The sequence below is a fragment of the Delphinus delphis genome, chromosome 4 (assembly GCF_949987515.2).
Source record: "Delphinus delphis chromosome 4, mDelDel1.2, whole genome shotgun sequence".
NCBI lineage: Eukaryota > Metazoa > Chordata > Mammalia > Artiodactyla > Delphinidae > Delphinus > Delphinus delphis.
In genome coordinates, this window is record NC_082686.1 from 111,086,669 (window position 1) to 111,110,777 (window position 24,109).

At 45.6% G+C, this 24,109-nt stretch overlaps 1 protein-coding gene across 1 annotated transcript in view; it reads left to right on the plus strand.

Moving 5' to 3' along the window:
* LOC132424998 (inhibitor of carbonic anhydrase-like) overlaps positions 1-24,109 on the plus strand; it is a 40,652-nt gene that overhangs the window by 5,105 nt on the left and 11,438 nt on the right. Inside the window, 11 exon segments of the mRNA XM_060011287.1 lie at positions 4,519-4,691; positions 7,933-8,041; positions 8,854-9,015; positions 10,280-10,427; positions 11,248-11,303; positions 13,252-13,430; positions 14,762-14,933; positions 15,843-15,985; positions 18,010-18,100; positions 19,258-19,314; positions 22,186-22,341. Coding sequence (XP_059867270.1) covers positions 4,519-4,691; positions 7,933-8,041; positions 8,854-9,015; positions 10,280-10,427; positions 11,248-11,303; positions 13,252-13,430; positions 14,762-14,933; positions 15,843-15,985; positions 18,010-18,100; positions 19,258-19,314; positions 22,186-22,341 — 1,446 coding nt within the window.

Below are 24,109 nucleotides of genomic sequence, written 5' to 3' on the forward strand. Positions count from 1 at the left end.
TGAATTGGCAAGTGCCTTTTCTGTTCTATAGAGATAATCGTATGAATTTTTCTGTTTTATTCTGTAATATGGTGAGCTATACTGATTAGTTTTTGCACATTAATTCAACTTCACATTCCTGGACAAGGGATAAACCTGTGTGTGTGTGTGTGTGTGTGTGTGTGTGTGTGTGTGTGTGTGTTCATGTACTTAAGAATTTTTTTTTGGCTGCGTTTGATTTGTTAATATTTTGTAAATGATTTTTGTGTCTATGTTCATGGGGGATATTTGGTTGTAGTTTTCTTTACTTATAATGTCTTTGTTTGGATTTGGTATCAGGTTAATGCTGGCCTTAGAAAATGAGTTAGGAGTATTACTTTCTCCTTTACTTTATAAGATAGTTTTTGCCACATTGGTGTTATTTCTGTTAAGTGTTTGATAGATTTCATGAGTGTAACCACTTGGGTCTGGAACTTCCTTTAACATTCATTATAGTGCAAGTTTGCTGTACCCAAATTCTCCCAACATTTGTTTGTCTGGAAAAGTTTATTTTTGCCTTCAGTTCTGAAAGTTATTTTCATTGGTTTTAGATTTCTAGGTTAGCAAGTTATTTTTCTTTTAGCACTTTAAGGATATTCCATTGTCTATGACTTGTGTGGTTTCTGACAAAAAGTCTGAGATATTTATTGTCTTTGCTCCTCTGTACCTAATTTTGTCTCTTTTCTCTGGTTGCTTTAGAACTGGGAGTTTGTAGTTTTCATAATATTAGGAAAAATTCTGGCCAAATCTTTCTTCACATATTTTTTCTTGCCCCTTCCCCCCTTTTTTATCCTGGACTCCAGTTACACATATGTTAGATCACTTGATACTGTATGACAAGTCACTGAGGCTCTGCTCATTTGTTTTTCTATCTTTCTTTCTCTCTGCTTCATTTTAGATAGTTTGTAGTAATGTCTTCTAGATCATCTTTTTTCTTCTGCATATCTAATCAGCTGTTAATCTCATCCACTGGAATTTTTATTTCAGATATTCTATTTTTCATTTCTAGGAATTCTTTTTGGCTCCTTACATCTTATATTTGTATCCTCATTATGCTCATGTTTTTCTTTTCTTGGGGGTAGGGTTCACTATTTACTTATGGCAAATATTCCACATCCATGATCCTCTCCAGTCAGAAGTTCTTTGAGAGGATGCCATGGGCCTTGGCCAGTCGGAGAATGGCATCATCTGACTCTCCCATCCTGTGAATGGCCCCACAGATAGCCTAGGTTTTGAACTGGGTGTTGAACCTGCCTGTTACTTTGTTAACCTCAGCCAAGTTCACCTGGACTGACGCGTGGTCTTTGGCGCCGATGATGCAGTTGCTGGCAGAGTATTTCTGCGGCAAATACAGGTCCACGAACTCTCTGGCATCATTTTGCATGTTGAGGGCATGTCTGGTGGCACCACAACAAGCATGGGAGCAGAAAGGAAGCGCCGCATCCCCCAGCAGCGCTGATGTTCCTGTTTTTCTTTAGCGCTCCGAGCATACTTATAACATTTAAAATAGCTGTTTTAAAGCTATTTTCTGTTAATTTCCTCATCTCTTTCATTTCTGTCTGATTGTATTGACTGATTTTCCTCCTGGTTATGGATTACATTTTCCTGCACCTTCACTTGTGTATTAATTTTATTGGTTGCTGGATACTGTGAATTTTACCTTGCTGAGTACTGTATTTTGGTTTTTGCTTTTTTTTTTTTTAATTTAAGGAGTGTCAACCTTTTTTTCTGACAGGCACTCATAATGTCTTCAGATCAGCTTAACCTTCTCAAGACTATTTTTCAAGATGTTTAGGCAGTGTCTAGAATACCCTTCTTTCTAGATCTAGTTTAGCTTACTTATGGAATCTTTCATAAATGCACTATTTATTCAATAAGATTTTCTCCACTCTGAATGGTGGGAACCCAAATGATTCCTAACCCCATTTGAGTTCTGAGAAATGTTTGGTTTAGGCTCCCTATTAAATTTTCTTTCCCTAGCAGTTGTCCTTGCCTGGCCTCCACAATGCTCAAATTGATATTTAGCCAGAATCTCCAAGGTGTGACAATTCTGGATCTCAATCTCTCTTCTCTTTCTCCTCTCTTTTTGCATTCCCTGCTCTTTGGTACCCTGTGCTGCACATTCTAATTGCCTCCACCTTACCAAACTATGGTCTCTGTCTCCTCAACTTGGGGTGACCATCGGGCTGTTTCTTTTCTCTTCTCTGCCCTGCTATCTGGACATTTTGTCCAGGAAGAAAGCTAGTGTGATTACAGGGCTTACTTTATTTGTTTCCCTTCTCTCGGGGATCACAGTCCTGCACTTCCTGTTGTCCAATGTGTTAAAACATTTTTTTCGTATGTTTTTCCCCAGGTTTTTTTTTTTTTTCTCACCTGTTTAAAGTGCTAGGGCAAGTCCCATATCAGTTATTTCTCATAGGTGGAAATAGAAGCCCATCCTGGTTTGATTTTTTGTTTGTTTGTTTTATGTTTTATTTGTTTTGCATTTGTTTAGTTCCCTGCTTTAGTACCATGTTTTTGTCCAGACTTTAGCGTTTCCCCTAATGATGTGAATATCATTCACCCTATTTTATACTCACACTGAATGAACTAGTGATTACCACTGGGGAGAGGGAGGGGATGAGGGGCAATATATAGGTAGGAGAGGGAATAAAAGGTTATTATAGGATTATATGAAATTATCTGTGTGAAACTTTTGGAAATTGTAAAGCACGGTAGAATTTAAAGAATCTTTCATTCAATAATAAATAAATAAATAATTTAAAAACATCAGAAATTCAAAAGCTACAGTTTTAATCATTTGACCATAAGCACAGGTGACTGAAAATAGACTTTCAAAAAGGCTTTCTCAGTAAGTGCAAACCTTTGAAAAAAAAAAAAACTGCAATTGTATACAGTGGCTCTTTGTGTAACTTAACCTGCTTACAAAGCTATTTTCATTTATAGAGTTGTATTGTCTCTACAGTTATCAGTCATTTCTAAGAGCAGAAACGTTTTAAGAATCTGTATTGGCAAGCAGAGTAAACATGCTTTGAAAGGCTCAAAGTGCAATATGAGCTATTACTCCACACACTTCTATTCTGCGCAAGGGCATCTGTCCTGACAGCTCCATTCTCTCACTGGCTCTTCTACCCTGGCGGCTACTATCGAAGACCTGTTCAAAACAGAGCTGAAGCACTCCATTTGTCACTCCCTGTCTTTGGTATGGGATTCTCTCTAAGGAAATTTGACATCTCCAGTCCCATTTATTTTGATATTTCCTACTTGCAGACAGTTAAAACACAATACAGGCTTTGGAGTCAAACAGACCTGGGTGTTTCAAGTATTAGCTTCATCTCAAGTTATTTGATGTCTCTGACAGTTTTTTTTTTGTTTGCTTGTTTAAATTCATCTACAAAATGGGAACACCAGTATTTAACCAGCAGGACAATTGTGGGCACTCGAGGAGGGTCATGTGCCTGGCCTGACACACAGGGCCTTCTCAAAAATTCATAGCTGTGACTGCTGTTACTTGCATCTGCTAGATTTCATCTAAGATGACATTTTGCTCAAATACCACAGTTCTGTAAACAGCATTTTGCCTTTGCATTATTGTTAACACTAATTACTACAGCCTAAAGTGCCAGTGAAATGAACAGACACTGATTTTAATGCCCCAGCAGTTACTACCATGTAAGGTTAGAGTATCTAATGCCAAGACAAAGATTAAATCATTAGGCCCAAATCTTCCTTCCCATAATGCTATTTTCTTTTTTGGTGTGAAATTCACTAAAATGAAATTAGTCATTTAAAAGTGTACAATTCAGTGGTATTTAGTATGTTCACAGGGTTATGCAACTACCACCTCTATCTAGTTCCACCATAGTTCCAACACCCCAAGAGAGCATCCTGTACCCATCCTCCTCTTCCCCAGCCCCTGGCCACCACCAATTTGCTTTCTGCCTCTGTAGATTTACTTATTCTAGATATTTCATATAAATGGAGTCATATAATGTGTGGCCTCTTGTGTCTGGCTTCTTTCATTTAACGTATTATTTTTGAGCTTTATCAGTGCTGTAGCATGTAGCAGTACTTTACTCTTTTTACGGTAGATTATATTCCATTTTGTGGATGTACTATATTTTGCTTATCAATTCATTCATTGCTGTGCATTTGGGTTGTTTCCTCCTTTTTTGACCATTGTGAAAAGTGCTGCTCTGAATATTTGTATATATGTATTTGAGTATCTGTTTTCAATTCTTTTGGGTATATACTTATGAGTGGAATTTCTGGGTCATATGATAATTCTGTATTTAACTTTGGGGGGATGCTTTGGCTTTTTTCTCCAAGGGAAAAGGCACAACCAGAGAAATGGGACCTGAGAATTTATGTGGGCCAGGCAGCCAGTCCAATGTGTGTCTACCCCTCTCAGCCAACCCTTGACCTTGTCTTTATCTTCTTCTTACAGCAGAGAAAGGTGAGTGCTGTGGGTCACTTACACCCCTGGCCTGTCTCCCGTAGGGCTGTGTCTGGCTGTCCCTGAAAAAACTGTGAGATGGTGCACTATCTCAAGTCATGAGGCCAATAAATGCTACAGCTTCCGTGACAACATGAATAATGTCCTTTCAGTGGAGGGTCCTCATGTCACCTGTGTGGAGAGAACCTCTTACCTTGAGTGCATCAAGGCCATTGTGGTAAGTCACTGCTGCCTAAGAAGAGTGGAAGAAAATCCATACTTTCTCCTTCTTTTTTTGTACTTGTTATAGTTTATTGCTTCAGAACAACTTTCTCTCTAGCAAGGAACTAGACCATGCTTTAGAGGAGAAAGAAATAAGCTAAAGACTTCAAAGTACAGAGACTATGTGTAGATGAAAATATAGGTGCTCAACATTCATTAATAGTGAAAACAACAATAATAATAATTAAACAACTGATAGAGAAGGATTCAGTGAAAATGGCCACAGTAAAGCAAAGCCAGAATTGCACTGAAAGAGAAATCTATAAAGACTCAGAAATAAACAAGAAGCTGTAGTATCACTATTATTACTTAATATTGTTTTTGGAATTTCCTAGTAATGCAATGATATAAAATACATATGAGATAGAAACAAACAAAATATCAATATTTTCAGATGCTTGCATGCCTAGAAAGTACAATGGAATCAAGAGAAATGTTACCATAATTATTAATGAAAAAATTAGTTTGGTAAAAGATAAATATATCACAATTAATGTCATTTTCATATATCAACAGTCACTAGTTGGGGAAAAATAACCTCAAATTGTGATCTCATTTACATTTAAAATGATATACAGAAAAATGTTGCAGGGAAAAAATCATATGAGAGATCCGCAAGATTATTATAAATGTAATACAAAAGTCTGAGACAAATGAACAGTACTTATTAATAAATTAAAACATATGCCATATTCCCAGACAGGAAGACTAAACTTCATATATGTGCACATTTTCCCAAAGTTAATTCATAAATTTAATATAATTGTTATCAAAATTATATTATAAAATTTAAAAAGTCAGTAAAATAAGTTTACAATTCTTAAGAAGAAATATGGGTGAGAATATAAAATAGTATTATGAAAAATAAAATGAGCTGGGGAGTAGCTGAGGCCTGCCTGAAACTATAACATATTTAATAACAGCATTACAAAGAACAGGGTCCTCGGACAGATGTAGAAGATCTGGAAGAGAACAAAATTCAGACGTATTCCGAGCTTTCTATACATACATCCATCTGTCTAATTATCTACATGATATGATGTAGATGCAAACTATGATGAATGTCCAACACTAAGGCAGTCTGGTCCTAGGCTTAATGGTTACATACACATAGATTTAGATATTGTATGATAAGGCATACTTTCCAAACAAATGTCTGAGAAAGGATTCTTTAGTTGGACAACTGGATAGCCATTTAGAAATAAAATCAAGTGAGATTTTTAATCCATTTACCAAAATAAACTCCCAGCTTGACTCAATTTGACTAATGTAGATAGATATAAAAAGATAAATCACAGAAGTAGACAAATTTGGAAATGTAAAAATTTTAAGTCTCTGACAAAGGAAAAAAATTAAAGCCCTAAGCATACAGAAAAATATATTCACATCAGCTATAACGAAACAGTGTAGTGTAAAAGCTATGTAAAGATGTCATTTAAATTTATAAGAAATGCTTAAGAATAACAAGCTATAAACAAACTACTCACAGAAATGACAACTAATAGACGATACAAGTAAGGAAAGGAAAATGTTCATCCTTTATAATAATCAAAGGATGCAAATAAAACCACCTTAAGGTAGCAGTTTATATCTCGTAATGTGATAACATTTCTTAAATGATAGTATTTCTTGCCAGTAGTTTTGCGTGAAATTGGTATGTATTGCTATGGGCATTAGAAATTATAAATTTCTACATCATTTCTGGAGAAAAATTTGGAAATATTCAGTAAGGGTCATAAAGATGTACACAAACTTTATTTATTTTCTCTAATTCATTCATATTTATATATGACCTTATGCAATTGTGGGACCTGGTTAAGAGATATCTGTAAGACTATTGTCTTTGCATCTGATACTGGAACTTGAGGAGGAGGTGGGCAGGAGGGGGAAGATGTGTGAAAAGGAGGAAAGACTGAGAACCATCTAGAACCTCAGTCATGAGCTGGAGCCCATGGGGATGGACTGAAACCTGTTCTTGTTGCTTCTGACCTTGATGGTGTTCACAAGGCCTTCTTGTCTTTTACCTTTATACTAAATCCCTCCTTTTCTTAAATTGGTTTCTGATACATGCAACCAACAGAATACTAACTTGATATATGTATATACATATGTATACATATACTTATATATGAATACACATTGTAAAATATATGTAAGAAAAAATGAGATGGAGTAAAGGGAGGCAAGTATACAGAAATGTAGTATTAAATTTATAAAAAGCCAAATTACTTTAAATGTCAATTAAGAAATGAATAAAAAGCACTATTTACAATAGCCAAGATACAAAAGCAACCTCAGTGTCCATCAGTAGATGAATGGATAAAGACGATGTGGTGTATATATACAATGGAATATTACCCATAAAAAAGAATGAAATCTTGCCATTTGTGACAACATGGGTGGACCCAGAAGGTATTATACTAAGTGAAATAAGTCAGACAGAGAAAGGACAAATGCTGTATGATTTTACTTATATGTGGACTCTAAAAGACAAAACAAATGAACAAATATAACAAAACAGAAACAGAGTCATAGATACAGAGAACGGGTGGTTGCCGGAGGGGAGATGGGTAGGAGGAGGAAAGATATAGGTGGGGGAGATTGAGAGGTACAGACTTCCAGTTGAAAAAAAAAGATTTCCATGAGGAAATGAGGGGTAGGGAATAATCCAACCTCATTTTTGAGAAGAGGCTGTGAAGTTACTGCTTCTCTCAGGGAGGAAGGAATTCTTGGCTGAGAGATCCTTGAAGAGGAAATCCAGACTCAAGAGTGCAAACCATGACTTCTTATGGATGGAAATATTCTACAACTCATTCACTCAATTCAACATTTATTGGATACCTACTGGCAGTCGGTGCTGGGATTTGGCAGGATAAAACAACACAGTAACATCCCCACCCTGGAGGAGGCTGCATTTCAAAGGGGAGGACAAACAATAAATAAACGTTTGTCAGATGGTTGATAAGGGCTCAGGAGAGAAACAGAGGGCTTCCAGCATTTATGAGGTGGTAGTTTTAAGAGCACAGTCGGAGGAAAGCTCACTGCGAAGGCTTTTGAGCCAACACTAGGGAGGCGGAGGAGGTCTGAGCCATACCAAGTATCCATGGCGATACTTGTCAAGTGTCCCTGGCAGAGGGTTAGGTGAGTCTTCCTCAGAGGTGAGGGGCTTCATTCATGTCTGGCCTTTTCTCTTTCAGGCAAACAAAGCAGATGCTGTGACCATTGATGGAGGTTTGGTGTTTGAGGCAGGCCTGGCCCCCTACAACCTGAAGCCCGTCGTGGCAGAATTCTACGGGTCAAAAGATGGTGCGTCTTCCACGGGGACCCAGGTCTCTGTTCTGACACAGCAGCCACAGCAGAAGGCAGGGACTCTGTTGGCATTACACTTGCAGGGAACAAAGCTGCTGGAGTTCTCTAGACTGTGAGAGGCTGTTACCTCCGCTAACTCATGGGGGCTGGGATCTTGGCTCTTTCTGGGAAGCTGTGAACTCTGAGCATCCTGATGGGAATGCTGCTTGTGCTGCTGAGTGAGAGCGGGCATGTTGTCCAGAGTCCACTGCCCGCCCGGTGGGGTCGCCCATCTCTGGAGACACACAGACCTGGACAGCCTCTCCGTGTGCCAAGTCCTCTGCAGTTGCTAGAGAACACAGTTGAATGGGGTTTGGGGAGGCGAAGAATGGGGTGCCTGCCATACTTGTCCATGAGTGTCACCAGTGTGTGTGTGAGCACGGTCTGTCTCAATTTGAGTCCAGCTTGCAGGGCCCTGGCGAAACCCTGGAGACGCCCTCCATACCTTCCCCCCACACCTTCATCTTCGTGCCCAGGCTGCAGACAGAGAAGGGAGAAGAGCCCGTGGGGAGAAACAGTAAATCTCAATGACTGGGAGCTGCAGGCCCTGTAATAGCTGGTGCAGAAAAAGAACTCAAGTGTATTGCCTTGAAGAGGGGCAGTTTCCTTTCTTCTGTCAATCAAGGGCCTTTCCCTTTCCTTTTCTGCCTGCTTACCAGGAGATGTTGCAGGTCCTAGGATCCCCCCAAGTTCCTTTGCACACACTCTGTAAGATGAGTGGCAATGATGTGGCATCTTCCTTTGGCCCTTCTTTCTCTGCTCCTTTTCAGATCCACAGACTCACCATTATGTTGTAGCCGTGGTGAAGAAGGGCAGCGATTTCCAGCTGAACCAGCTCCAAGGCAAGAAGTCCTGCCACACAGGCCTGGGATGGTCTCCTGGGTGGAACATCCCCATCGGGATACTTCTTCCCTCTGACTTGGTTGAAAAAGGTAAGCTGGCTGGGACGGGGTGCCCTGAGGCAGGGCTCCTACTCCCAGCACCCACGTGGATTCTATTGGGGCCTTACGAACACTAACAGGCGTACAGGTTTCATAAACTCCAAGATGGGGACAACCTGCTTTAAACGTGTGCTGTCTGGGTTTGCTGCACCAGCGAGCCTTGGGAACTGGCAGCTGAGTCTTTCCTTCTCTCAGCAAAGGAACCCCGGTCTCTGAGCTCCTGGCAGCCCCACATTCACGGTAATCCCAGCAGTTTGGCTTGATAAGGGCCATCGTGGAGGCTGATGAGAAAGGGGAACTGCCTTCCAGCTGCCCAGGAAGGCTCACTGGGGATGATCGCCATACCGCCAGCAGTCAGGCCTCAGTGCTGTGGGTGAGGGCTTGGGATGAAGGCGAGAGGGGATGAGTGGACCAGAGCTATGATTTTTTGTGTACTCCAGTCTCTTGTTCAGTTCCGATGAGTCATGGTGAGCCTAGGGTGCCTTTTCAGCCCCTGAAAGATGACAGCCAAATTTTCTGTGCTCTGCAAAATTGTGTCTTTTTGAGCCCTGCCGACTCTGCAGCATTTATGTTTCACCTGTGTTTGGGGCTGCAGAGGTCAGATGGGGTGCGCAGCCTGGGCCACAGCTCTGGCTATGTTTGCCCTTTCTTGGGGTTCCTGCTTGCCCCGGTGTCAGACGCTGTGGGACGTCTGTCTGGGCGGTTATGATGTGGCTGTTGGCACACCCCCGAGCCCATGAGGCAAGTTAATCCAACCCCCTCCCATGAGTTCCTGGAAGAGGGATCCCCGGGAGCCACCACAGACCCTGGATCAGAAGAGGAGAGGGGTGGGTGGGACCACGTCCTGAGATAAGGAAGGGCTGTCGGGGGTTCCTGCGTGTTTAGAGTCCTGCGGCCTCCCCCACCACCCCCGAGCCTCCGTGTTGGTGAGCTAACCAGGTGAGTAGTGCTGGGGCTGCAGCTTGGGTCAGTGCAGCTCAGCAGTTTTCGCACCCTGCAGGGGACAGGCTGGGAAGCTTCTTTTGGGCTGGAGCCCCGGGACCACGCGTGAGCCAGCCACGCCCTCAGACCTGGGCACTGTCGGCCACCTCTGCACACCCACTTCCTCATGACAGTCCCAGGCAGTGCATGCAGACCTCTGGGCTCTCACATACGGACACACACACACACACACACACACACACACACACGCATGCGTGACCAAGGGGCCCCGGCAGCTCATGCCCTGAGGTCCGTGTGTCTCCGTGTTGAGCAGCAGCGGCTAAGTTCTTCGCGGACAGCTGCGTCCCCTGTGCGGATCAGACGGCTTTCCCCAAACTGTGCCAACTGTGTGCGGGGAAGGGGACCGACAAGTGCGCCTGCAACTCCCACGAACCGTACTTCGGCTACTCAGGGGCCTTCAAGTGAGTGGGGCCCCCTTGCTCCTCTTCCTCACTCTGATGATGGAGAAACTAAGCCACAGGGAGTGGACGGGGCCTGCCTCAGACCACCTAGAGTGTCGGTGTGAAACACAGGGTCTCGAGTGCCTCCCACGGCCCACCCTCGTTCCTGCCCGTCCTGAGGGGCAGTCTTCTGTGGGGGAGCCCCGCTCGTCTCCCCAGATGGAGGGGTCTGGACCAGGGAGGTTTCTGGGATCCATGGACACAGGCTTGGACTCCCAGCTGGGCCAAGGGCTGGGAACCCTCCCCTACACCAGCTGCTTCTCTCTACCTGAGTATCTCTGTGTCAGGGACGCATGCTGCTTCTCCCCACCTCCCTCTCAGCCCCCTGCCTGCAGGCACCTCTCCATACTCCACACCCTGCAAGAGACATAGCTGCTGCTCAAAACCAGAGCAAAACTGGCCGGGAGTCCAAGCCTGTCTAGAGTTTTTAACCTCTATGTAAAAGGCTTTAAACCTTTTTTTTTTTTTTTTTTTAATCTGTTGCTTTTGGCTGCCTTCGAAGAGGAAGGTGGTGGGTTCCTCTTTTGCAGCCTCCCTCCCCAGAGTTGCCTGGGATGTAGCTTAGGGGGCTCCTGCTTGCTTCAGACCTGGCTTGGCTGTGGGGATTCAAAGGGTCTTCAGACAGGGCCATCACCTCTGTGAGGACGGACTGAAGCCTGGGAAACTGTGGGTGAAGCCCTGTTAGCCAGTGGCCCGGGGCAGAGCCTGGGGAGGGGGGTACTGGGGGAGGGGCGAGACTGTGCTGTGGACAGCGCCTGACCACAGCTGTCCTGGTCCTCAGGTGTCTTCAGGACAGTGTGGGGGACGTGAGCTTCGTGAGGCACATGACGGTGTTTGGTAAGTGCCGGATGGAGGAAGAATCCTGTGGGCCACCCTCTGGCCAGAGGAACTCATTCCTTCCTGAGCCGCCTTACATCTAGAGATGGGTGGTGCTAAGATCTTAATGAAATAGGAGAGTTTCTGTATAAAAAACACTTCCACTATTTGTACTTTGTTTAGTGCTCAGTTTGTTCAGTCTATAAATCTACCAAACAAATCTGAGCATTTAAGCATTACTTACCAACTAATAAAACAAGTTTTAATAATCAGATTCTCTTAGTCACTGGAATACCAGTTTCCGATCTAATCACTTTCTCCTGAATACTTCATTATGAAGGGCTCCTAAATGCTTTAATCACCTTAAACAAACACAGATTATTATAATGATTTCAGAACTTATTAGCACATCTATAATTAAATCTGTTGCAAAAGCATTACTACCATGGACAAAGATGTATTTCTATGTTAAAAAAAAAAAAAACCTTCCAGAGTTTTGGGCAGTTTATCAGAAACAAACAAAATAATATTTCAGACAAGTTCAGTTTACAGATTCTGGGTTTTATAACCAATTAAATTTCTGTTAGATACAAAACACACTTGTATCACTTAGGATGTTTAAACAAGAGATGTGTATTTTATGCTAGGTTCATTTTTTAAAATGTGTCTGCCACCTCAAGGAGAATTTTGAGCCCTCACTTTTTCCAGGGGCCTTGGTTCCTCGCAGCCTGGTGTCTTTCCCTGACATGGAGCAGAAGTGTAGTGGCTTTGTTCCCTTGCTCAGCTGTTCACAATTCACTGTCCCCTCATTATCACACACTGACCTGGTTTGCTAGCATTTTGGCAATTCATGTGTATCTTATCATCAATAATTTTAATTAGTAGTGTCATCTATGGGTTTTGTCTCCCAGAATCAAGTTGTTCCCGATAGCCGTCATTGTTATTTCCTCTGGCTGCTCAAGTTGGCACAGTTAGGCCAATGGGTAGCATCTTCTAATGCTCACCCTGGAGAACTGAAAACATCCTCACTTTCTGAAAACAACCAATTGTCCGAGACCATCCCAATTTCCCTTTGCTGAAAGTCACATGTCCACTATTATATAAGATCCCTCATTGTCTTTTAAGCAGAAGTTTCTGAGTTTCATTGTCCTAGCTTGGCGCTGTGTCAGCCACAGACTAACTCAGACTTTGATGAGTTCCCTTAACCCTCTTAGCCTCAGTCTCCTCATCTCTAGAATAGGATAATCTGGATAATCTACCAGCCTCCCCCAGTTGTTACGAGGATTAAACGAGACAGAGCATGGAGAGCCTTCAGGTCAGTCTTTGGTGTGCTGTGAGCTCTCAGAAAACATTTGCTGTCATCATCCTTGTTAGCAGAGGCTTGGGCTGAGCATGCCTCCCAGCCCTGGGTCTCTCTGCAGTGAGAATGTGTCATTTCATCTCCTGAGGGCTCAGCATCCTCACCTGTATAAAATGTATTTGGAAAAGATTCTCTTTTAGTCCTCCTCAGGCTGTTAAAAAATGATTAAAGAAGACAGTTTAGGTGATACAAACTTCAACACTTCTTGAAGTGGGCAGTCTCCATTCAGAGAACTGCAGAATAGGGCAGAAGGCAGGAAGCTTTGATAGGGTAAAGAACAACTAAGAGAAAAATAGATAATATCTGATTGGCTGGGGCCACATTGCCAAGGGTGAGAAGGAAGAAGGAAGGAAGTATAGACCCAGAGTTGGCTTGGCACTGGGGGCCTGGCTGACTGGATAGACTGTGTTTCTGGTCAGGCAGAACATTTACAGGCACAGGAAGTTATCTAAGTTTCAGTGGTGACCTGGCATTCCAGGCAGGAGCGGCTCCATCTTGGGCTTAGAAAGTTATTTCAACAAATCCCCAAACAATCTGGGATACAGGGAGGGGCAGGGACCACACCTCTTTCTCTGCCTGCCGTCGGCTCATGTGGGCTTCCCTCCACAGAGAACCTGGCTGACAAGGCTGACAGGGACGAGTATGAGCTGCTCTGCAGGGACAACACCCGGGGGCCTGTGGACGAGTACAAGAGGTGCCACCTGGCCCGGGTCCCTTCCCACGCTGTCGTGGCACGAAGCATGGGCGGCAAGGAGGACTTGATCTGGGAGCTTCTCAACCTGGCCCAGGTAGCCCCACCCACCATCCTCCCCTCCTGCGCAGGGGTCTCTGCTTAGATTTGGGGCGCTCTCGTTGACTCCCTTCTAGCCACTGTGGAAGTCGTGGGTGTCCAGCACAGCGGGAACCATGCCACATGTCCTCCGCTTCACTGATAAGCCCTCGGTCTGGATATGTGATGGGCAGCAGTGGCCATAAAACTCCCTCCCTTGGCATCATCAACGCCATGGGCCAAAGACTGCACAGAAGCCCCTTGTTGCCCCAATTTATTCTTCTCAGTTGTAAAGAGGTCCTCAGGCTACAATGCAGGTGCCGTTCCTCCATGAGGTGCTCCCCTCTTATCCCATTGGTGGGGACCCCTCAGCGGCAGGTTCCCGGCTGTGAGCATTCTGTGTCCTGCGCTGGCGGCCCTCTCTCCCAGTCCGCCCTCATCCGGTCACCTGTCCCATCTCTGTCAGCACCCTCTGCTCAGCACTGGGTGGTCAGAGATGAACTAGACACAGACCTGCCCTTGGGTCACTCACAGACGACTGTGGAAGATATGGTGAGCACATTATACACACAGCTAATCACCAGAGGACACAACCTTGGGGACATGGATTATGCACTTTGAAGGGACTGACTTGCAGGGCGTACCTGGAAAGGTTCCTGGGCCCCGGGGTAAGCTGTGGGACCCCCAAGGAAATGTGGGGTTTGCCAGAGAAGGCAACATGCAGAGCCACTGCAAAAGCAAAAAGCAGACAGACGTCGCAAAGAGTGTGTGGGTAGGTGTTACCGTCAGCTACCATCAGGAATGGCTTTGGGCCAGTCAGTGGGAATTATACGCAAAGGGCCCTTCGCTTTTTGGGGGGGGCCAGAAAGAGGAAGGGACTGCTTGAAGGCCTTCAGTGGCAGGCTTGGGGTGGCAGACGCGCCCAGGACTTCTGATCTCCAGGCTTGATGGTCCTGGATCAGCACCCGCTCCAGGATGAAGCCCACCGGAGCCACTTGGGGCAATCAGATGGCCAGCAACAAGGCCACCATCACTGGCTGCCCCATGGGAATGCAGCATAGGAGAGGGGCAGCTGCCTGGCCCATGGTGACCATTACTCTTTATGCAGACCTGGGGGCAGCCCCTGGCAGTCTCTCTGAGGCCCACAAAGCAGACAAGCTGGGATTTGCTGGAGAAGATTTGAGAACCCCATGAGCCACAGGGACTTTGGAGGGCCTTGGCATGGTCTTTACTCTCAGGCACTCATATTTCTCTCGCTCTCTGCTCTCCTTGTCTGGTTTGGGGTTTGTTTTTCCTTTACTTCCTTATGCTAGCCTCCTTTCTTCACTGTTTCTTTTATCCTTTGAACAGGAAAATTTTGGAAAAGACAAGTCAGCAGAATTCCAGCTCTTCGGCTCTCCTCATGGAAAGGACCTGCTGTTTACGGACGCCGCCCTTGGGTTTTTAAGAGTCCCACCTAAGATGGACGCCAAGCTATACCTGGGATATGAGCATTTTTCTGCCATCCAGCATCTAATGAGTGGTGTGTAAGGTCCTGCGGGGGGACCTGGAGAGCTTGGACATGGGGCAGGGTGTGGCCATGGAGGTTTTCCTGGTGCCCACAAGCCTCACCTCACCCAACCTTCACTGGGCTGCAGGGCCCAAGGGAACTACCACCTGCATTGGGTTCATGCAAGGATTTTCTGCTGATCTGGGGAAAAGGCCTGAATTAGGGGGTCACAAAAGGCTTTGAAAGACCTTCAGATTACAGGCAACTTGAAGTAATGATGGTCCTGGCTCCCTTGTGTGAACCAGGGTTGCCCCACCCTGCAGTAGGTCTGTTTGACAGGGAAAATAGCCCATCCTAAACTGCAGTGGGAACACAGCCTCTGCCACCACCGGGAGCACAGCTAGAATTTCAGAGGGTTTTAATCCAGTGCCTGCTTTCCCTTGGATCCCCATGGTTTATTTCTTCCTTCCTTCTTTCCTTTTGTTTTTCCCCCTTCATTTAGTTAACCAGTAGTTATGGAGCATGTACCAAAGCCACTGAGATTGATGTGGGCGTCAGAGCAAGCAGGCCCACCCAGAACAAATGACACTGGCTTCCAACTAGGGGATGCTCCCTCGGTGGGAGAACCCCATCCTGGAAGAGAAAACCCCAGAAGGCCCTGAGCCAGGCTGGTGCTCAGAGAGGCCTCCCCTGGGGTGGTGACGTCTGAGTAGGGGAGGTCAGGAGGGTGCTGGCTCTGCCTTCACTGCTCTTTCTGGGAACCGAGTTCACCATTTCTCCTGGGAGGTGATAGGCAGCAATGAGCGGTGACATGGGCATGAGACACTGCTGCCAACTCTGCTGTTGGGCAGCCGCTCGTAAGACAGTGGCGCTAACCGCCCCCCTCCCCTCCCCCATCTGGGGGCTTCCTTTGGATCCCTGGCTCTTCTCCACCACACCTAGGGACAGAAGACCCCCAGAGGGTGATGTGGTGCGCAGTGGGCCAGCACGAGAAGGCCAAGTGTGACGAGTGGAGTGCCCTGAGCGGTGGCATCTTGAAGTGCACCGCGGAGGAGACCACGGAGGGCTGCATCGCCGCCGTCGCAGTAAGGAGGGCCCCGTTCCTGCAGTTGGGCTCTGACACTCAGACACGCAGCGCTTCTGCAGTCTGGCGGTGAAGCCCCCTTCCCAGATGTCTTCCCATCAGCTGTGAGGCTGAGACGCACCTGTTACGTGCTGCCTTCCCCCACCCCCAGCTCTCGAAAGCCACACCCTGCTGCTCCCACAGGCCCCTCGCGCTCGGGGGCCGGCGGAAACACAGAGCAGCCCAGGACCCAGACTGCTTAGGAGCTCAGCTCTGGAGCCCAGGGAGCTCTGAGGGGTCCTGCCTAGGAAGCTGGGTGACACCCCAGGGTGTGGTCAGGACCCCTGTGGATTGGGAAAGCAAATCAACCTTTTCAGTTCTCTGGACAGGTTCAGGTTTTTTTCTGGGGATAAAATTATTACATGCTGGAAGAGAATTGAAAAATAAATGATATCATTTACAACTTCATAACTTAGAAATCAGCACCACATAATTTCTGAGTTATGATGTTGTGTTGGTATCAACTGTCCATTTTCTCTATGACCAGACAATATTTTTGAGATTAGAAAAAAATTTATAAATAAAAGATTGAAAAAATGACAAGCGTAGGAGACTACAATTTTTCTTAAGAAAGAAGATCTAATTTTGGTAAACGTCCCTGGGACCAATGTCTAAGATTAAAGTCTTGCTATTTATACAGTCTCCTAAATTTGTCAATTATAAGAATTAAATGAATTTGAACACTTATAACATTGCCTGGCATATAATAAGCAGTCTATAAATGTTAACAGTTGTTATTACGATTTCAATTCTTGAGCACAATTGGTGCACTTTTTAGGTAATGAAGTATTCATTTAAAATGTTCTTAATGGCTGCATAATAGTCCACCAAATATTTATTCAACCAATTTCTAAATGTCTATATCTGAATGATTTCCAAATCCTTTGCTGTTATAAACAATATAGGATTGAACATTTTTGTTCTATACCCATCAATATTTCTAAGTATATCTTTAATATTAATGACAGTGAATATGTCTGGAGTTACTTACTATGTGCCATGCATATGTATGAGCTCTTAACTTGTATTAACTCATTTATTCCTCATGATGAGCCTATGAGGTAGATTTTTCACCCATTTTGTGGATGAAAAAAACGTACCTAGAATAGTATTTAGGGATGTGTCCTTTGGATTAGTCAGATCCTGGAGGCTGACACATTCCATAGTGGTTATGAGCAGAAGCTAAGGAATTAAACTACCTAAGTCTTAGTGACCATCTATTGGATAAATTACTTAGCTTCTCTCTGCTTCAGTTAACTAAGGTATAAAAGGGGGAGAATTATAGTACCTACCTTACTGGGTTCTGTGAGGGAGTACATGAGGAAATCATTGTAAAGTGTTTAGAAAAGGGCCTGGCACATAGTAGGGGCTTGATAAGCTTTTGCTTCTGTAGTTACTACTGTTTTAAGATAGATTTCTAGAAGAGCAATTAACAGGAGAAGAGCAAAGAGTGCCTGTGTCTGTGTGTTTGTTTCTTGATGACCTTATCTATGAATATAAGTATGCATTTTTTTGTCTCTGTTGTTGGAAAAGTTCATTGATTAAAATCATAAGTTAATTATTAATGAATTATTAATTAGAGTACTAATGGGGTTATAAGAACAGAATTGAACTATGCCATACGGAAGAAAACGTGTTCCATAGAAACAGATTAGACACATACTCTGAGTCTGATTGTCGAGTGAGTGACAATGGTCACAAAGAAAGTGTAGTGATGGCATGTCCAGTACTCAGAATGGGGTCTCATGCGAGGGCACAGAGATGACCAGGGAGCATGACCTGGGTTGGGTGCTTGCTTCTGGGTTAACAGGCTAAAGGCATGTCCAGTTTTCTAAACCCTGTGTTTATGTGGCAGAAGCTCTGGGTCATACACCATTTGGTTTATCACAAGGACGTGTGACATTAAGCCAATGAGATGGAAACCTCTGAGGATGAGACAGGATAACAGCCTCACTGTTGTGCTATTGGTTTATTTCTTAACTTCAGAAAGGAGAGGCTGATGCCATGAGCTTGGATGGAGGCTTCATCTACACAGCGGGCAAATGTGGTCTGGTGCCTGTCCTGGCAGAGAACTACTGTAAGTGGAGGGGAGGGTCTCTGTGTTTTCTTCCTTCTGGGCTATGGACACAGAAAGGTGAGGAAATAATTTAGTTCGATGTGGAGATAACAGTAGATGTTATCTGGAGTGTAGGGAGCTAGTAGATAACATCTATCTTCCCCAGAGTCAGAACCAGTTAAGATATAGATGCGGAACTTAGGCTGAAAGAAATCAAAATAAAACCTTTATTACTGAAAGAGTGATATTGGAGGGCATGGCATAGAGCTAGCCATGGGGCTTGTCAAATTGTCCTTGAGTTAGAGTCACCCACCAATTCAGGAGGACAGGTCTGCTGGCAGACCGCATGCTGAGGGCAGAGGGAAAACACATTCTGTCATAGATGAGATCGAAACCACCCTCTCCCCATTCTCTTCAACAAAGAAAGAGCCACAGGTGCCTAGATCCTTTTGCCAAATTTACTAATCCAAAATTAGCTCACCCAAGATGCACTGGGACATTGATGGATGGGGCCACAAGGTCATGGTCTTTGTGGGGATCCCTCCACCTGGAAAAATACAGCCAGGGGAAAAGAGGATTTCACCACTATTTGTTAAATGCCTCATCTGCTATGCAGTGAGTAAGAAACCATACGTTATCCTTCAAAACAAAACAAAACAACTCTATGAAGTAAATAGTGGTATCTCCATTTTACTAAGGCTTGGGGGAGTTGAATGATGTGTCCAAGGTAGAATAAAGACTGCAACCAGGTCTTTCTGAACCATGGGCTGGATCCTTCCCCTCCAACACAGCATGACTACAAGGATTGTCTACACAGCCAAGAGCTCGGAAGGGAAGAATGTCCGTATGCCTAGAATCACACAGCAAATCGAAAGGATCTCTGTCAAGGTCTTCAGTGGCTTCTGTTCCCCACCCCACCCCCTTCAATGAGCATCTCATTTTCTTTCTCTGTAATTCCCTGAATGTTGGGCATGTTCTGGGAGGGAACTAATGTTCCAGTGGCAAAGGTCAGGAGAGAGGAGGTGAAATAGGACTGCAAGATCTCGCCTTGTTGATGGCCAATGATAAACTGCTTAGCAGCGTTTCTCATTTTATTCTTGACTACTGAGACTGAGAAAGTCAGGACTTGAGTAATGTGAGAATTTAATGACCTGTACCTCAATTCTTTTTCTTTTTAGTGTCTCAAAATGGCAAAGAGCAGCTTGGGTCTAAGTGTGTGAACACACCTGTGGAAGGTGAGTCAGAATCGGTAACACTGGGGCTCAAAGGTAAAGGCCTGGGCTTCCCTGGTGGCGCAGTGGTTGAGAGTCCTCCTGCCGATGCAGGGGACACGGTTCATGCCCGGTCCGGGAAGATCCCACATGCCGCGGAGCGGCTGGGCCCGTGAGCTATGGCCGCTGAGCCTGCGCGTCCGGAGCCTGTGTTCCGCAGCGGGAGAGGCCGCAACAGTGAGAGGCCCGCGTACCACACACACACAAAAAAAGATAAAGTCCTGTTGTCAGGGAGGGGGTGAGGAAAGCCTTACAAATAAACCAAAGTTAGTAGAGTTGTTTGAAAAAAAAGAGAGAGAGAGAGAGAGATGACACTGCCGCAGTCCATCGTGAAGGAGCAGGTCTGTCGTGGGGCATGTCACAGTGGACAGAGGGCTCCTGCTTGGACTGCTTCTGCTCACTCTGCTCAGCAGTCCTCTAGAACATGCACATCGCTGGCTGCATCACGTAGATGGGCAAGTGAGGCTCAGGGATGGTGTGACTTGCCCGGGGCCACACAGCCAGGAAGTGGCTGCACCTAGGTTTGGGCAGAGGTGCCGTGACTGGAGACCCCTGCCCTTCCTGACCCACCGCAGTGCTCCCTGTCACATACTGCCACCCATGTCTGCACCGGGGCAGGAGCCCGTTCCTGACATTTCTGGGGCCCAGTGGATGCCTCAGAGGGGGAGGAGGAGGGGAGTCATAGATGCTGCTACTGAAGAGGAGGAGGATGAAGATGAAATCAGCCCTTTAGCTTTTAGTGGCTGGCTTTGAATAGCTGGGGAGTGACCTCCTCTTCAGAATAGGAGACCAGGTGACGAGTTTTCCCATCCATGTCTCCACATGGGCAGAGAGGTTCTGTGTCTGTCCCTGAGGTACCTAGTGTTGGGCATTGGCTAGAGCAGTGGTTCTCTAGGTAGTGTGGTGTCTGGACCAGCGGCATCAGCGTCACTTGAGAACTTGTTAGATGTGAGCGTTCTTGAGTCTGACTGCAGGTCTGCTGGGGTCCAGGATGGGGCCGCTGCTCTGTGTTTTAACAAGCCCTTGGGATGATTCTGATGCATATTAAGCTTTGGAAACCATCGTGATGGAGGATCTTGAGATGAAAACAAGTGCTCACCTGGGTTTGGAATTTCTTATGAGACAGGAGAGCTGCAGGAGGTGGGCGGGCACACAAGCTTGGGGTCTTGAGGCCCTGCACCGCCCGCCTCCACAAAGGCCTCAGGGGGGCAAAGCCACTCACCCTGCGGCAGCTGCCCTTTGTTTGCAGCAGGACCCCAGCCCTGGGGTCAACTGTCCCTCTTCCCTCTGCTTTCACGGCTTTCTGTCTTCTCTGAATTGGATCTGTATCTTCAACTCTAAGGGCTGGCATTTCGTTGTTCTGATTATAAAATACGTAAAGTCAGAAAGAATTCTAATTGATTCACAAGTGATTGAAATTTCCAGGAACTGCAGTGATATACAAATGTAGGTCAATGAGGATGCTTAGAAGACGGTTCAGGGTAATGGAGAAAGTTAGATTGGAGTAGAGATGGAGAGGGGTTAATCCCAAAGCCACACACACACACACCAGATGACAATAAATAATACCATTTGTGCAGAAATTGTTACAGCTCAAGAAAGGCACTGTAACAGTATTTGGCCGCCGGAATGGCGTAATAGAACCCAGTCGGATAGGCAAGAGCTTGCGGTGGCCTCAGGAGAATCTGCTTCACCAAGAAAGGGGCTCTGGTACTGCTTCTGCATTAGCAATATGGCTGGAAACCTATCCATGTAACCTCCCCTTCCCATTCCTAACGTACAGTGTGCTCATATTAGCATTACTGTTACCATTTCACTGAGGAGAAATTTAGGATCCTAGATGCTAAGCGACTTGTCTGAGATCATTTAGTAACTGGTGGGCAGGTCTTCCACTGCCATGTTGATTCCCAAATTTTCCAGGCATGAATATATAGATACCTCATCCACAACAGCAAGACAGGGTGTGTGTGTTGGGGGTGGTGGGAGTGGTGGTGGGGAACCACATTACCCATGATTCCAGTCTCTAAATTCAGCCTTGCAGTTTAGGCCTTACTCAACAAGCAGGATTCTGTTACACTCTACTGCAATAGGAATACATCAAGTATCAATGGTGTTCCCATAACAATCAGGAAGAAGACAAGAATGCCCACACCCACCAAAGATATTTGACATTATTTTGTAAGTGAATGCAGAAAGATAAGAAAAATATTTTAAAAATATATTGGGGAAAGGAAGAGATTAAATTGTCATTATTAGAAAATGGTATTATTGTAAACCTAGAAAATCAGAGACCTGACTTTAAAAAAGAAGTCATTAAAGCTCTTTCTTTTGGACTTCTATTCAACAGAAATATTTAAGCAGGTGCACACTCCATACAAAGCTTTATTTAGATAAGTGATTTTTCATGGGGAAAAATGGGTCACAACTTCAATGCCCACCAGTATGGGGATTATAAAACACTGTAGTTCTATACAGTGGACATAACTTAGATTCAACTAATAAATAGAATGAGACAGGCATATCTATTTCTACTGAATCAAAAAGGTATATCATTGAGGAAGAATAAAGCACTGGCAGGATTCTGTTGAAAAAGTATGAAGTGTGTGTGTGTAAATATTTGTGAGTGTATGCCTGGAGACATATCTGGAGAGCAGTAGAGTCGCTCTGTTTGGCTGAGTACCTAACAATGATGGTTACTGGGAGGATCTGCTAGAGCAAGGTGAGGGCTTCAAGCTGTTCCCCCTCCCCTGGGAGACTGGCAGGCAGCAACTCTGCAGTACATTTTGGGAGGGCCCTGGAGGTATTGAAATTGCATCCTGGTATCTCTGTTGCAAGGTTATTACGTCGTGGCAGTGGTCAAGAAGTCAGATGCTGACCTCACCTGGGATTCTCTGTGAGGCAAGAAGTCCTGCCACACTGCAGTTGGCACTTCTGCAGGCTGGAACATCCCCATGGGTTTCATATACAACCAAACTGGGTCCTGTAAATTTGGTAAGTGTGCTCTGAGCGGTGGTGCAGCAGCCCCTTCCTTGGGCCTGTGCCTGTGTAGGGGAGAAATTCAGTTCAATGAATGGCATAAGTGGATGGTGTGGACAAGGTCTGGACAGCCATGTGAGTGAGCTTCACATCTCCTTAGCAGGACTCCCCTTTCTCCTCTCCCATTGCTTCTGAGGGGAGTGGTTCGGCCCAAAGGGCAGATCTCAGGGAAATACGCTACTCTTTATGTCTTTCAAATCTGGCTCAGGGAAGAGACCTGGGTTGCAAAGCAAGAGTGGGTCATAGGGGGGCTTCCCTGGTGGCGCAGTGGTTAAAAGTCCGCCTGCCGAAGCAGGGGACACGGGTTCGTGCCCCAGTCTGGGAAGATCCCACGTGCCGTGGAGCGGCTGGGCCCGTGAGCCATGGCCGCTGAGCCTGCATGTCCGGAGCCTGTGCTCTGCAACTGGAGAGGCCACAACAGTCAGAGGCCAGCGTACCACAAAAAAAAAAAGAGTGGAATGTAGGGGTGCACATGTGATATGTGTGTGTGTTTGTGTGTATGTGTTGTCTTTCCACATAAACTGAATAGGCTGCTTTCTTAATTGAAAACCTTACACCAGTAAGTTTTGAGTGCTTTAGCTTTCACTTTCACCCTCACCTCTCTTAAATTTCCATATTAGTCGTTTCAACAATGCTCTTGCCAATACCTAAAAGGCTCCTGCTCCCCGGAATTCCCCAGCCATCTGACAAATCCGAGCCCTGCAGGAACCCTGTCACCTGCTCTCTTGGCCCTCTGCACCTGATCAGCTGAACACAGCTGGAGAATGTCGCAGGGCAGAGCAGTTCATTCCATGGAGATGCTCCAGCTGCTGACCCCAGCGCCCCCTGCCCTACCCTGGTGCTCACGAGTACCCCCGCTGTTCCTCTGCTCCACACCCACACTTCCCAATAATTATCCTAATGTCCTAGCTGTCCGTACACTTCCATCCCACGCTTACCTACCTATCACCCTTTCTGAGCACATGATCTCATCTGCACCTGCAAGAGATACTTCAAACCCTCAGGAAGGTTCCCATCAACACCCCACCGCCAAAGCTGGGGGCTCCTGCTGGCTGCACCTGCTCAGCCTCCCTCTACAACGCAGCCCGTCCTCCTACCTGCACTTGGCTGTGGGCCCTGCCTCGCCCCTCCCCAGAGCTGCACCCTCAGTGACTACCTCTTCCTCTGGTATGCCCAACAATTTCTTTCAGCATGTGAACGTACCCAGTGTCTTCCACCTTTAAAAACCCTCCCTCTCCCCACATTCCCCTCCAGCTCCTGCCTTCTCTTTCTCCCCTTTATGGCCAAACCTCATAAAATCATGGTCTCAGCCACTCACCCCACTCATGGCTGCACTCACTGCCCTCTGGCTCCTCCACCTGGTTCCACAGGGAGAACTCTGGTCAAGGCTACCGGGACCTCCATGTTGCTCAACTGGAAGGATGGGCTCCAGTCTGTGCTTCCATGACCTTTCCTGCTTCAGATCACCTTAAACCACCATCTCCTGGCTTTTGTGAAAACACACTGGCTTCTTTTTTCTCCTACCCCTACAAAGTCCCTTTCCCACCTGGTTAATAAATGTTTGAGTTGCTTAAAGCAACTTTTTTCCCCACTCTAAACTCAACCCCCAAGCCCTCACATCCATGCCTATAGCCTAGATAACGATCTAAACAAACATTATACGTACAAAGCTAGGCACATAGCAAGCACTAGATAAGTTTGCTGCTGTACGATTATTGTGTCT